General features: G+C 25.5%; 1 protein-coding gene across 5 annotated transcripts in view; it reads right to left on the bottom strand.

Annotated features, from left to right (window-relative positions):
* Positions 1-15,912, bottom strand: part of SH3PX1 (sorting nexin 33-like protein SH3PX1) — a 41,258-nt gene that overhangs the window by 23,506 nt on the left and 1,840 nt on the right. For 2 of the 5 annotated variants that reach the window (XM_087163638.1, XM_087163639.1), the window contains exons 2-4: positions 15,028-15,114; positions 10,508-10,582; positions 446-598 (exon numbers count right to left, since the gene is read on the bottom strand). In XM_087163638.1, the coding sequence (XP_087019764.1) occupies positions 446-598; positions 10,508-10,582; positions 15,028-15,114 (315 nt within the window). Of the gene's footprint in view, positions 1-445; positions 599-2,120; positions 2,287-10,507; positions 10,583-15,027; positions 15,115-15,912 lie in introns of those variants that run through there. The other 3 variants (XM_087163640.1, XM_071185395.2, XM_043052968.3) reach the window with 3 other exon arrangements.

Below are 15,912 nucleotides of genomic sequence, written 5' to 3'. Positions count from 1 at the left end.
CATTACAGTCAGAAATTGGTTGCCTAGCAACCTAGTAAAATTAAGCGTTTCTCTTTTGAATCAGTCAATGGGTTATCTTAAAATATTTATTTGCGCAGGCGACTTTTTTTGGCGGTTTTCTGGACTATCGCCAAATATATAAACCTTTATTGCAACCCAATTGTTTTAAAATTTTGTCTACCCCCCCTAATTCAAGTGTCTAGATTCCAAATATATAAAAAAAATATATGTTAATTCAGAGAAAGTACGTTTTTGTGTCTGATTTCGTAACCTAATTAATAGTTAGCACTAATTAATTAGCATATTTGAGGTCACCCCCAGGAACCATTAAGATTGACACTTAGTTCGTGAAAATCGGATCATTAGAACCAAAGTTATTCAGGGTGATATCTTTTCTTTTTTTTTGCGGACTGTACATTGCTCATTAAAATAGATAACCATAAACCTGACTATATACAGAATCATCATCATCCCAGTCATCATCCCAATCATCAACGGCATCATTTGCAGGTAAGACTGTATTTGGGTAAGTATTCAAATGAGAATCTTCTGGTGGAGGAGGAGGAGGCACCGAAGGTGGGGGAGGACTGTTAGTAACCTGTAAAAGAATTACATGCGTTATCAAAACTTAAATTATTCTAACTGTTATCAAAAATAAAGCAGAGATCAGAACAATAATCGGTTTCCAACAATTAAATATTCAGCTGTGAATATGCTTTTAATCTAGAAATATAGCCTTCAAACATATAGTAAGAAAAAACGGGATAAAACCGTCATTTGTAAGAACAAATTATTAATTACAAGAATTAAATGAATACCAAGAAGCAAAGGGCACAAACATTGAACATTAATAGAATGTTCCAGAAATTTGGTGAGTGTTACGTATGTATTCACACGTATCACCCTTCTTTATGATTATAAAGTCCTTTGAAATCCAATGAATCATATAGACTAATCCTGTATATAACGGGATCAGTGTCATTTTAACCAAATGAACATTTTAACGAGTTTTTAGAGAAACATCAAAGTACTAAAACAAAAATTTTAATAACTCTGAGAATGTCAATTATTTATATATTTATTTACATATACATATTTCCAATTATTGAATTCTATTCTTCTAACTTAAATAGAGTAATTAGAAATTTTCTATAATTTTTTACAAATATTTCGAATGAACTGAAATTTAAATTTAACCTAAAGTAGCTAAAAAAAAAAAGAAAAGAAAAAACAATTATAATTTATATCAATTTCAGTTAAATTTATAAACTTAATTTTACCAGACGCACGTAGGGATTGAAATAAGTACTAATGAGCATGAAAAAATGCACCTTAAATTATTTGATTTATTGAAGAGAAACATTGATTATAAGTTTCAAATTCATAGTAGATGATTTAAAAAAATAAATTGTAATAACATTTTCTTTTCTTTAGTTTTTGATCATATTTTGGCAAGCATGTCGAAGCAAGCAATCAAGTCAACTATTTTATTAATGGAAGCTAAGAAATAAGTTGTCTAAAATAAATTTGTTAATTGTATTACATAAACAAAACTATATGAACACAATTAGTGGAGAGAAATAGACAAAAATACTAAAAAATAAGCAAACAATTAAGACAATATATTCATCAATAAATGAAAAAAAATTGCTTTGAAAAATTCACATTTCCCTAAGGTGGATACAGGACACATTAATTTACATATTTAAGCAAATATAAAAATTTAACTTGACTACAGACCTTCAAACTTTGAAAAAATAAAAACATTTTAAACAAAAAGTGCATTTTTAGAAAAGCAACAATATTGTAGAAAACTAAAATAGGATTTGGCATAATGTAAACATAAATATTAAACTTTAAGACAGTAACATTAAATGTTTTTAATGAAAATAAAATCCTCTTTCAAAAAGTGATTAAAATTTTAAACCACACAAACAGCCTATTCTTAATAATAAAAAAAAGAATTTTTATTAACAATTTTAACTTCCTTTTCAATTTTAGAAAAACTTAATTTGTCCTTGGTAATTTGAATTTTTTAAAAAATTTGAAACTTTAACAAGGTTATGATATTAATAAATACTCCAAATATGATTAATTAGTTAGAATTATTATATTAATACCAAATCTACATCCTCGTATTCGGCAAAACTCATGTTGAGATCGTACAAGTAATTCAATCAACAGAAGCTAACAGTGTAAATTTGAAGTTCAAAATGATATTTCTTTATCAAATGACAAAAGACTCATGTCATCTCATTTGTCTTTGCTTTTTATTAATAAAATTTTTTAACAATGCATTTAATCTGACAAAGACAAAAGTTATTCATTATCTTATCATACTAGAGCTAGCCATGGAACCAAGGTCATATTACAGATAAAATGAAACCTATACAATAACATTAACAAGCAGATATTAATGTATATTATATATCAAATAGTTCTTCTCCAAATGTAAATTATTATTGAAAAGAAATTTAATTATAAAAAATAATGATTAAATCAAAGAATCAAAACAAAGTGAACCTGTTTAAAAATAAATAAATCAGTTACAAATCACAAGTCTTTTATTTAAAACTATTTCATATTTTACTTACAATATTAAGAGTACATTAAGTATGATATAGATTTTCTCTGTATAAAAGCTACATTTTATAATAAAAATGTTACATTTTAATAAAAAGAGAATAAATAGTCCATTTAAAAATATAAATTTCAAAATACACTCTACTAAATAGTTCAGAACTGAAGAAAAAAAAATATGTATCAATATGTATAAATATGTATATGTAGTATATGTAATAAATATGATTACTAAATGATTCTTTAGAACACACTAAATATACTTTTTTTAAAAAGGGGTAAAAATGTTATGTGTATAGAATTTTCAATAGCATTCAGTTTTCAATTTGTACAAACTTTAAAATCATTATTTATAAGCTTAAATCATATTTTGAAATTGTAAAATGTGATTCTTTTAAAATTAATTCCTGAAGACAAATGGTTAAACCTGTTATTTAAATATAAATTATCTCCTTCTTTTAGGTATATTTTATAATAACCAAGAAATATTCATTTAAAAAGTTGATTATTTGTAACTATTTTGCCATTGTAAAATGAATGCTTCTTAATAGTTCTTAATAGAATGCTCCTTAATAGGTATTTTTAGAGCTAATATATCAAAGTTTTATAGGAATGAAGTTTGTATTTCTGTTGTCGTAGTTTCCAGTGGCACTCGGAGAATCCAAGTTTGCAAGCCAAACTTCCAAATTAAGTCAGGGAGGAGCGCCTTCTGTTTGATAAGAGAGCACCTCAAAGTGAAAGAGCATTGTAGTAAAAAACCATCGAAATAGAAGGCGCCCCGTTCATTTGAGAGGTTACTTTCACAATTCAGACATAGATATGAAGGGGATAGAAATTTTCTTGATATCCCTATGCCTATTGTTCTGTTCAATGATTGGCTACAGGCCTTTTGATTTCATTAATTTTGCGAGAATGCATGCCACATAAACCAGGTGAGTCTTAGCAATATCGAGGATTGAACTCTGCTTTTCTGGATCGAAGTGCTTGATGCTCTAACCTTGGGCTACCCTTGCCCATAGTTTCTATTTTTACTTTACATGAAACCAAAATTCTTGATTATTAATAAAAATACTAAAGTAAAAAATATTAAAATAAAAATAAATATTTTTGTGTGAAAAATCTTGCATTTTAATTTTAATAAAAAGGAACATTGATCAATTTACTCTAATGTAACATTTTAGAGAAATATTAACAATTTGGCACTGATAATCTTTCTCATTAAAGGTAAATAATTATTCAAAAATTAATTATTCGAAAAATGTATATAATTATGCAACACATTGAATGTGAAAGTAAATAGAGATTTACTCCTAAGACTCTTCAGTTATTTTTTCAGAAATTATACTGAATCTGATCATGAATATTCATTGAATGTGGAACTTAATATATTATGTGATCCTAAATCATGAAATAAAACCTTGAAATTTTTATGAAGAAAAAAATAAACTACCACAATAATTATATTTATAAGACAGGTGGTATAAATAATACCTATACTTGGAATTGATGATTTTGTTTCTGATGCATATAGCATGTGGACTAGCTGACTAATGTCAAGACAAGTATAAAATATGTTAGTAATATCAAAACATTCTTTTAGTGAAATGCATAATAAATCAAAATGGTTTCATTAAATTAATAAATATTACAGTTTCAAAGCACAGCTGCTGATGAAATATGACTTATTGTCTTTCTATTAAAATGAGATAGCTTAATTTTTATTTTAATATTATATATGACCCACAAGAAAAAATTCTCTTAAGATTTCATGCACAACAACCTAATAAACTTAACAGATGGTTTTTAAAACCAACATAAGTATTCAAGTCCTTATTTCATAAAATTAGGGCAACCTTACAATCAATGTAGAAGCATTGTTGATCAATAATATTGACAGCCTGACAGTTACACACCATCTGTAATATTGACAGTCTGACAGTTGAAAAAAGAATTTCAGAGTCATCATAAATACCACATGTACACTAGCTTATTTAATTAGAGCGGGAAAAAGACATATTCTGATTGTATAAATGAATACATATATCTGGATTCCATTATTAAGGACAAGTCAGTACTTGTATTAACTTTTAATTACATAGCAGTAAATTTATTTCAAAAAAAAAATTATCTAAGTTTTTAAAATACTAAAATTCAATATAGTAATAATGCTAATATGGAGAAAGTAGAAAGAACAAGAAACATTCACACATTTTTATGCATTTGACTGGATATTAATGAATTAATTTATTTGAAATTTGGTTAATATATTGGTCATTTAATACTATTATGTTTTTATATGCAGAAAAATGCTAATTGAGATTATTTAAACATGTTTTCGTGTTTTAAAAATATGTTCTTTAAATAAATTGTTTATACATTATTTTTAAAACAATCAGGTATTTATTATCATTAATATCATTGAATAGAAACAGAAGATAAAAGATTCCCAGGTTTAGTGATAAAAGTGATAATTTTCACCAATTAAATTAGAGAGAAAAAAGGTATGATAAGATAAAAATTAAAATTTATCTAGCAGTTCCCATACCCTAAAATATTATGCACCTTTTGATAAAAGTTAAGTTTTTTATTCAAGAAAAATTCTATAGTTAGTTATTTGCAAAAGAAGACTGAACTAATTGTTCAAACCCAGCAAAGTAAAAAATATGTATGACATATAATTTTCCTACTTTTTTAATTTAAGGGATTTTGCTTATAATTCTCAAAAATGAACCAATTTTTCGCCTACAATCAATTTTTTTTATTATTAATTTTCAATATGCTAAAAAAACCTATTTGATAGTCAAGTGTATTTGTTTACAAATTATAATTTGAAAATCTAAAATGTTCAAAGGGGCTTTTTATGAACACTTAGAAAAATAAAAAATAAAGAAATATTTAAATGTAATTAAAATAAGTTTCTCAGAAAGTAACAGAAACAAATCCATTTTCCAAAAATATAAAAATTCCTTCAGTAAAAAAAAAAGAAGGAAATGTGTAATATATTATTTTATTATAACTTTGAATATCATCATATTTTATGGATAAAAATATTACTAAGTTTAATGATTTATTACTGAATGCTCAAGTTGTTTATCTTTCCCTTAAAGTTATTAATGTTTCAGTTAAAAATTTAACAATTTCATGAATAGTTTTGCAGAGACAATTGCACCATCAAAACGGAGTATTCTTTAAAAATGCCACATACTTTAAAGTTTTCTTAGACATCCAACAAAGTTACAATCAAAATAAAGTGAAACCTCCAGGAAAGACCATCTCTATGTAGCAATCTCCTTTATTTACAACCACTTTTGGGAGGCACAGAATTTTTCCCGTAGACTTTGTGTTTAGGAGAGACCATCAAAATCTCTCCCAGCAAACAGGCAAATCTCTGCACCAAATGCAGTAAAGGTAAAATAAGAAAACACAAAAAAATATCAAAATAAAAAATATTAACAAATCAAATAAAAGGATTCAAATGTATTCAAAATATTTGTCAGTGGCTTTTATTTAAAGAGCTCTTTTGACGATAGAGATTGACTACCTTACGTCACAATCAGAGTGCCATCAATGATTTATTTTAGAGTTAAAAGTTAAATTAGAAAAAAAGGCATCTCAAACAAACAAACTACTAATTATGACGCCAACAAAAGAAAATGACTCTGAGTAAAATTTAAATTGCTGGCCAAAAATCATGTACCTTCAGTAACATTTTGAAGACAATGGAGGCAACCCCTAAGAATGACCAACCTCCATTAAAGACCGTTTTACTGTGGAACAAAGAGTGGTCGCTTTCAAGAGGTTTCACTGTAATTTAAAATAACTTTTAGTTTTTTTTATTGACAGCCAAGTTTTTGACATGAGTTGGTTTAGGACGATATTAACTATGGAAAAATCGATATTAACTATGGCTAAAATCGTCAAGCCAAAAATCTGCTTTTAGAACATAAAAAATTGCAAAATGTATAACATTATTCTTATTTTAAGTAACATTTCCCAAGTGGTAATGCTTAATAATTTATAAACTTAATTAAGAAAGGCCAAATCAGATAACTTGAAATTTGATAAATACACAAGTAACAAGAATCTAAAGACAATGAAAAAAAAAATTTAGTGAAACATGCGCACAACATATCTCAATGAATCACTGGAAAGCTAAAAATACAACCCTTGATACACCAATGTTCTAAAAATGGAACATTTGGTTTTAAACTAATATTTTAAATGTTTAACTTCAAAAAACTTTTCTTTAAAATAATTTAATTTAATGCCTAACAGCGGGTTCTATTATACTTTTAAAAACTTGTAAGCATTGTAGATTAGGTAAATTATGATTTTAGACATTGGATTTTAGGTAAATTATATTACATACAAGCAGGATAAAAATTTACAAATTATATCAAATTTCTAAAATTCAAAAAAAAAAAAATTTATAAATAAATAAAATAATTATTGAAACAGAATTAAAATGCAAAAAGTACTTCAGAATATAAATTTTAAATGCATGAAAAATAGTTTCAGACTTTAATTGCTCATTGAATTCAAAGTTTACATTCTATTTTTGGAACATAACCATGTAAACAGTTAAGGTCAAATATTAAATACTAGTTTTGATATTTAAGATACGTTGAAAAGAAAATGTTTTTTATTGCATAAATATACTTTAAAAATAGATCATTAACTGATAACAAAACCATTGCCAGAAGCTCAATGTCTGTAAAGTTACTTTAAAGCCATTCTAAAATTCTATTATATAAAAAAATATTTAAATAAATGATGTAAAATTTTAAATTAAAAAGCTAAATTTAAATAAATGCAGACGTCATACATTCCTTTTGCATCTTATATTTAAACTTACTTTTTTTTAAATATTTTTTTCCTTCATAAATTAATTCAACACTACAATTTGAATTTTTCATAGTTGTAGGATTTTGAAAGTTGTAAAAATATGAATAAACTTTACATATTATAACAAAAAACAATTTCAATAATATGAAAATTAAAATAGCATTTTTGGTATGCGTTTCATTTTATTGAGCTTATTAAAAATTCTTGGAAAAAATTTGAGTACACAAATATAATAAAATATAAGAAACTATGAATAAAAAGGATTTTTCTGCTTAAAACTATTATTTTTTATTTGGTATAGTTACTATCAATATTAATTTATTCAAAGAATACATGAAATCTAGTCTGATTTGACAAAACAAACATTAAATCATTAGTAATCAACTTAATCTCTACTACCCACTTTTGGATGCTGCAGTAGTAGAGTAGAGATTAAGTAATAGAGATTTTGGCTGCAGCTGAAACATTTTTCTTTCTTAATTTAATCAGTTTTTTAAATACAGGTAATAAAAAAAAATTTAGTATAGATTTAAAAAGAGAATGATCTAATTTTTTTAAATATTTTTGGATTATTAATATTCTTGCATTTAATTAATATGGCAATTAATTAATACTCTTGCTCTTAAAAACAAGTTTAGCAACGTTTAAAAACAGCTGTAATGTAGCTAAAAGCAAATCCTCTGGACTATAAAGGGAAATGGGCAAATATCAAAACAGAATGTAGTAAAGAAATTATAAAAAGAAAAAAAAAACTAAGTTAAGATCTAAAAAAAAAATTACAGAGTATAATGAGAAAATAAAATCTTCATTCCAGTGAAAAATAACAAAAAAAATTTAATTGATTTAAATTTATTTAAATCAATTCAATTATCAACTCAATCTATGCCTACAGTAATGTTTATTCATACTTTCTCACACTGAGCCGAAAGAAATGAACAAATAATCATCTGCTTAGCATCTTAATCAAACATTTGATTGAAAAATTTAGACAGTCAAATCAGGAAAAAAATTTATTGTGTTTTCCCTGTACATATTATACACAATATATTAAGAGGAAACAACAATTACTGTGCTCTTGTGTGAGCTATATTGGGCTAACTATATTTATTAGTTTTAATTACTGGAAAAACAGCTGAACATACTTAAATAATGCTATAGTAAATGAAATAGTTTTATAAAGCTGAAATATCATGGTTAAATATCCCATAGATTACACTTTGAGTGGTCACCATTTTTTAAGAGACAAAAATAAGAAACAAAATTTCTGTTATTTTCCCAGTTTGTAAAGAAAAAATCAAAATTCCTTAAATTTACACTGTTATTTTAGGTGATTTTTAAATTCACTGTATTTTCCAGGTTTTCTCTGTTCTTGTGGAGCGGCTACCCTGTTAAACTGTAGAGTAGATGTTAATTAAAGTTATAAATTTAAAAAAAAATTTATCTGAATTTTCTACCAAGTTGAAAAAGATAAGAATAATGTAAGATGATAATTTTCATTATATTAAAAAGAAAATAATTTTCAAAAATGAGATTAATTATACTTAAAAAAAAAATTATTACAGATTTATGACAAAAAAAATATTGCAGATTTTATAAAATTATCTGAATTTTGAGAGTCTAATGTAATGTCTGGGTAATTCTAATTATATATTATTACACACTTTAACTTGCGATAACTTTAAAAAGTAAACTTCATAAAAGTAAACTTTATAAGAGTAAAGTTAATTCTTTACTTTATAAATAACCATTACTGTGGAACTGGTGAGCTGTTTGAAAACATTAGTGCTAACAGCATGGGTGCAAGTTTGAAAAAAGGCAAAGACTAAAAACATTTTCTAACTGAAATCCCCAACATACATATTACCCCCTCCACATACAACATGACATATGCAAAATATCTAAGAAAGCTTCACCACAGTATATAAAATTAAAATACTAAAAAAAAAATATTTGTTTATTCCTTCTTTTAATAGAATAACAAGAGCATAAGAAAGTAGACCAATATAAATAATGAAAGCAACTTTTACTTACTGTGACATTGTGTCACTTGATCACAAATTTCTAATAAAATTGTGACCTAAAAACTAGGTCACAATTTTCTAATAAAATTGTGATCTAATTTTTAGGTCACAATTTTATTAGAAATTTGTGATTAAGTGACACAATGTCACACTTACCAAATTATATTATTAATTGCAATTTTAAGATTATCACCAGAAATATCTACACTTCTAAGAAAGCATATGGCAAATGTCATTTAATTTTAAATGACTAAATTTCTTATCTAACATTATTAGTCTCACAGTCATGTAAAATTACACTTCATATAATGTAGTCAAGCAAGTATAGCTGGGATTTTTTTCATGGAGTGAAAATACTCTGACTTTTTTGGTGCAGAGAAATTCATTTTGGAGGAGTGAAATACAAGAATAGTAAAAACATATGTAACATTATAAATTACAGAAACCAATTTTATAAAAAAAAAATTTATGGATGAAATATAAGATAGCAAAAATAAAATTGTGTACAATTTTGATTTTTAACATTTTGCATAATTTTGTACAAAGAAAAATAAATTTATTAAATTTAACTGAATTAAAATCACAAATAATAACTGCATTATTTCTTTAAAAAAATTTTGCAATTGCGGCACTAGCACACTTGAGTTTCCTTAAAGAAACATCTATTGCATTACTTTGACATGCAGGTCGCTTTCTAGAAGATTGGGTGATATTAACACAGATACAAAAAGAGGATAGTAGTAATAAAAAAAGTTGGACTACCCCTGTGCTAAATACTAATAAATGCGTAAAAATATTACAAATTTAGAAGAAAAAGAGTAAAAATAGTAATTTAAAAAAAAGAAAAGAAATAGTAAAAAAAAAATTATTGGTATTTTCTCTTCATTGGCAATAGTCAACAATTGAACAATCATTAATTATAAAAACAAATTAAACCCTGTTTATTAAAATTTTGGCTTACCGTGTTACCTATGATTGAGAAACATTAAAAAGAATTTCTTTAGCATTTAAAAGTATTATAGAACTATTTTATTTACAGAAATAAAATACAAAATAAATACCTCCACATAGCCTGCTGGAAAAAGCCCTTTAAGTCCTTTACTATTAACTCCCTCCCACCAGCCTTCACCAACATCCTAAAAAAGAGATATACGTTAAAAAGATCCAGTGAGAATAATTTTATATGTAAAAAATTATGATCACAAAGATTAATTTAATTTTAAATTAAGCAAAATTCAAAGCAAGGAAGAAAATAAAAAGAGAATGTAAATTTTTTAAAAAAAATAGAGTGTAAATTTTAAAAAAAATAATAAAAATGAATTAAAAATTGTAAATTTCAAAACTGATAGTTTATCAATAAATTATTAAAACTGAACTTATTTTTAAATAAATTACCTGTTAAAATTTAATTTTACAATATAATTTAATAATATTAACATATAAATATAAAATTTAGTATATCAATATTATTTAAGTATTTAATAAATGTTTCCAAATATATATATTTGAATACTGTGTTAGGTCCACCACTAAGCATTCCCCACATCTCCAAAAGTGATAAAAAATCCTTAACGTGGACAAACAAATTGTCGTTTTCAAAAGTATTGATGAACAATTTCGTCAGTCAAAAAGAAAATTACATCAATATGAATTTTTCGGAAAAAATCTTGTATTTTTTATTCAATTATAGTAATTTAGTTAGATAAATCGCATAACGAATTAGAATTATACTAAGTTCAGACAATGTAAGCAACAAGAGATATTATGCAAGCATAGAAATTCAGATTAGTAGTAGGATCGCTGCTGTTCGTGGCCGGATCATGAAATATCGCATGATGAAACTCTTCCCTATGGTTTGTGTCAATAAAGCTGATTAAGAGATAGCCCTGAATACATATTATCATACAACTATTTTTACAGAAAATGTGTTTTCTCCTGACAAAAGTAAATTGTTTATTAAAATAAACTTAGAGTGAAATTTAAAAACTAAAATGGTTACTAAAATAAGAAAATTTAACTTTTATTTTATCTTTGTAGATTACTACTTTTCAATGATAGATGTAGCAGAACCACTGGCCCTCAGCTGGCAATCAACGTGCTAAATCCGGCAAAAATGTCGAGGAAAAAAATCTATGCGAGTAGTATAAAAAAAGAATAAAACAGAATTAAATAATTAAAATAACTTATCTTCTACCGCAATCCTTTTTTTTTCTGAATGATTACAATCGTAACAATAAAAAATAAGTGAGACATTCCAAAGTCTTTTATTAAAAAATAAAATACTTAAATGAAACGTTTTATTTGAAATAAAACATATTTATTTAAAAGATAGATGGAATCTAAAAAACAACATCAAATGTTGCTCAGGTTTATCCTTATATTACTGCTCAAGTCTAAGAAGTTTTCAAAAATTTACCTCAACCTATTCTTATTTCTTTTCTTCAAAGACGATAAAACATCTATATTTTTATTTTTCTCCCCAATTTACTCCTTCTCAACTGTAAAATAACTTTTGATTTAAATTTACATTTTATAAATTAGTTCAATTTATAGTAAATTTGTATTTTGATTTGAAGTTTTCCATAAGAAAAAATTTTATAAAACTTTTTTAAGATTTGCTTTTTCTAGGACTTATGAAATTTGGCTAATTTACTGGCTAACAATTTTAACTACTTAGTGCAGGCCCGATGTGTCATCAATGAAACTTTGACATTGGTATTATGAATATCATCCCAATAAGAGATAACCAGAGTCTGAAAAAACAGATGGTCATGAAATGCTATCAGTGAATGGACATTTTCCCACAAAATGTAACTCAATTATGTTTATAGTAATGGCTAAATATTCTTGCAGTCAGAGTGACTCATACTTTTAAAAGGTCATACTTTTAAAAAGGTCATACTTTTAAAGATTGGGATGTTTCAAATCTAATGACATCCAGGAGAAATCATCTCTTACATTTGTGGGTTGTCAAAATCACAATTTCTTTTTTCAATTTTCAATCTGATTTTGGAATAATATGATTATAATGATTAATCGAGAGTTGATTCAGGCAAAAATTTGGGCCATTCCAAGAATTCTCCACATTATTCACAATTGAAAAATTGGGCCTTTTCGCAAAATCTAACTTTATAAAATTAATCCTTTACAAAAACTAACCTTAAATGATTTATTTTACAAAAAAGATCTCAATTGGCTCCTGATAATGGTTTTTATACTAACAAACATATTATTTTGCTCCGATTTTTTTATTGTATATGTAATACCAAGTTACAGAAAGTATTTATTTAAAAATCTCTTCATGTGCAGAGAGTTTCTTGTTTTATACAGCCCCGCTTCCTACATGCATTTATTACATGTTTTTTTATGTATTATTTATTTATTCATAACATTTCATCACTTTTATAATAGTTCAAATAGAATTTCACCAATTAGCAAAAAACTATTATTTATTATTCACAGAAAGTTTTCAGTTCTTTGAAAGCCAAGGACAAGCACGGAATGTTTCCTATGTTTCCATTATTATTAGGACTATGTCTGTACCCTAGATGGGTAAAATAGTTCTTATGCAAGCCTTTAAATTTTTCCTAATGAATGCATTTTAATACAATTATAGGGTTAATGTAAATTTATGCAAGAAATAATGCTTCAAATAGAAATTATTGCGCAGTTAAAAGGGTTTTTTTTCCCTTCTTAATTTAAGAACTTTTTTGAAAGACATTTTCTGTAAATTTTAATTTTCCTAACTTTTTCAAAAAGTTATCAATTTTTCTGACTTTTCTAAACACACAAACGTCCCTGACTTTTTCAGGAATTGCAGGTTTTTCAGTACTTCAAATCTGTATATGAAATAGGCAAATCCCTCACTCATCTTTAATTCTTCCACTTCACTTCCTATTAGGTTAGAAAACTGAATTTCGGACCATAGATTTTTTATAAACAGAAAAAAAAGTATTATTCTGACATTTGTAATTATTGTGGTTTATTAGGGGAATTAGGCTACGGCCAATTAGGGGAAATTAACCTAATTGGCCATAATGGTAAATATAAATTATCGAGGTATTTGGCTCAACTGATAGTTATACTAAATAACATGTTCCCACTAATTATCACCATGTATTTATTATAACACATCTGAATCTACCTTTAGTGTCTTTAAATCAAAATGAATTTGTGCAGGTGGAAAACTATTTGAAACCTCAAAGCAGCCAGTTTGTTTGGATGGAATAATTGACCACTGCAAGTGAATTCAAGAATGTTTTTAACTCTTCTATTTGAACTTAAATCGCTAATGCCAAGGATTTCAAGAAATGTTGTGGAAAGCCGGAAAAAATTCAGCCGCAGGGACAGTCATAAAAGGTTTAGGAAACCAATAAAAAATTAACAAGCAAACGTATTTTAAAAAAAAAAAAAAAAAAAAAAAAACAGAAATTAATTTAACTGTTACTAATAAATTTCCTATTTATGTGTGAAATGTACACTTTTGTAAATCTAGAATGCATATTCATAAATTTGTTGCATGCATTTATTAGCATTTATTCCAGAATGCATTTATTGGTGCATGCTTTTTTTAACTTAATGGCAAGTTGGAGAAATTGCTTAAAATTTCAGTGCAACTTGGAACTTATAATAAATAAATGCATTAAAATTTAGTTAGAAAAAAGTTCATTGAAAATCTGGTCAGTAATAAACTTTTGTAGTAATTTGAAACTGAGCTTATGTTGAAAAAGTTTGATACGAAAAAAAAATAAAACTTTTATTCATTTTACACAAAAATAAATGTGTATTTATTCTATATGTCAGGAAATTTAAGCTATTTTGGATCCGACATAGGAACAAATTATTAAGTCATAAGTGAAATTATTAGGCATAAACTGTGCTTTCCCGATCAGAAAAAGAAAATGAGTAGTATAATTTTGCATAACATCATACTTGTTTGTGAACAATAAGAAAGGGGGGCATTTTCAAAATTTGTTGAAAAAAAAAATGACAGCAACAGTGTAAAACACTGTTTTTCAAATGTTAGATTACAATATAAATTATGATTAGTGATTAAAATTCCAAATCCCAAATTGCGATTCATTTTCACATGATAGAAAAATAGCACACATTGATTCTTGGTCACAATATACACAAAATAATCATATTCTTGTGATTTAGGAATTAAGCTTTGTGATTGTTATTCATATGACATTATTCTTAGTGATCATATACCACAATTCATATTAAAACTATTTATGAATCTTATTTTACAATCTTTTTGCAGTAAATGTGATTTAAGAATCATGCAACACCTAGGAGACATAACTCATTTTGACTTACAAAACATCAAACGAAAACACAACCACTTAATATTCAAGAAAACACAAAAGAATTCTACTAAATTATACTCTCTCTTCAACTATCACAATGTTTTCCCTCTTAAAAACAACATATTTAAAGAATTTTATAGATACATCATATGTAATATAGCACAAAATCAAATCTATGAAACTGAAAACAATTATAAAGAATAAGATAATAAATAATCAAAAATAAAATGAAGTGGTTATAAAAATAATTTATGAAGTAGTCAACTTACTTGGTTCGTTACAGTCAAAATTTCATTGGCAGTAATAGTCAATTCTCCTGTCCCAGCTTGAGCATCAAAATCATACAAAGCTCGAACCTAAAATTGCAACAAAAGTTTATTAATTATTAAAAACTTTTAAATTTAAAACTTACAATTTATACTAACAATTTGGTTGAAATAATAATAATGAAAATGAACAGTTCAAATACAGTATTAATAATAATGAGAATAATACATTTCAAAACAAAATAAATTATTATCTTTAAAAAAAATAACTGCAAGAGATAATTTCATAAAATGGAAGTTTGTAACCATTTTATTTGATATAACTTCTACAATCCATTTAAAGACCCTCAAGAAATTCAAAAATATTTAAACTTTTTAAAATACTTAAAAGCTTTACAAAGGCATTTTTTTTAAAATCCAAGTGATTTGTTTCTTCTGACATTTCTTTTAGTTATTTTAATAGTTTTACAAATTATTTAAAATTAACTGAACAATCATGCTCTAATACAATAAGATGCATGTATGTATACGTGACTTCTTTTTAGAGCTAAAATATATTATGTATAAATTTGAACAAAATTAAAAATACAGGTGCCCATCCTCAACCTGTGGGCCTAATGCACCCCTTAAATGATCACTGGAAATCTTTTGAACTAAAAATTAACCATAGAAAAATTTAACAAACAAAAGAATTCCTTTAATTTCAAAAAAATTTAAGTACACCACATTTATTTATTAAATTTTGAAAATATGGAGCTACTAAACAAAGACATTAAAAAAAAAAAAAAAACAATTTTTTTAAAGAAAATTTTCTTTAACAAAAACAATTTTATATCAAAGATTTATGTAAAAAAATTATCAATGTCATCTATGTCCAGTAGACAAAAT

Source organism: Parasteatoda tepidariorum, chromosome 5 (genome assembly GCF_982258835.1).
Source record: "Parasteatoda tepidariorum strain Cologne lab strain chromosome 5, Ptep-v5.0, whole genome shotgun sequence".
NCBI lineage: Eukaryota > Metazoa > Arthropoda > Arachnida > Araneae > Theridiidae > Parasteatoda > Parasteatoda tepidariorum.
The sequence above is the reverse complement of the archived record's forward strand: the minus strand, read 5'-3'. Positions and strand labels throughout refer to the sequence as shown.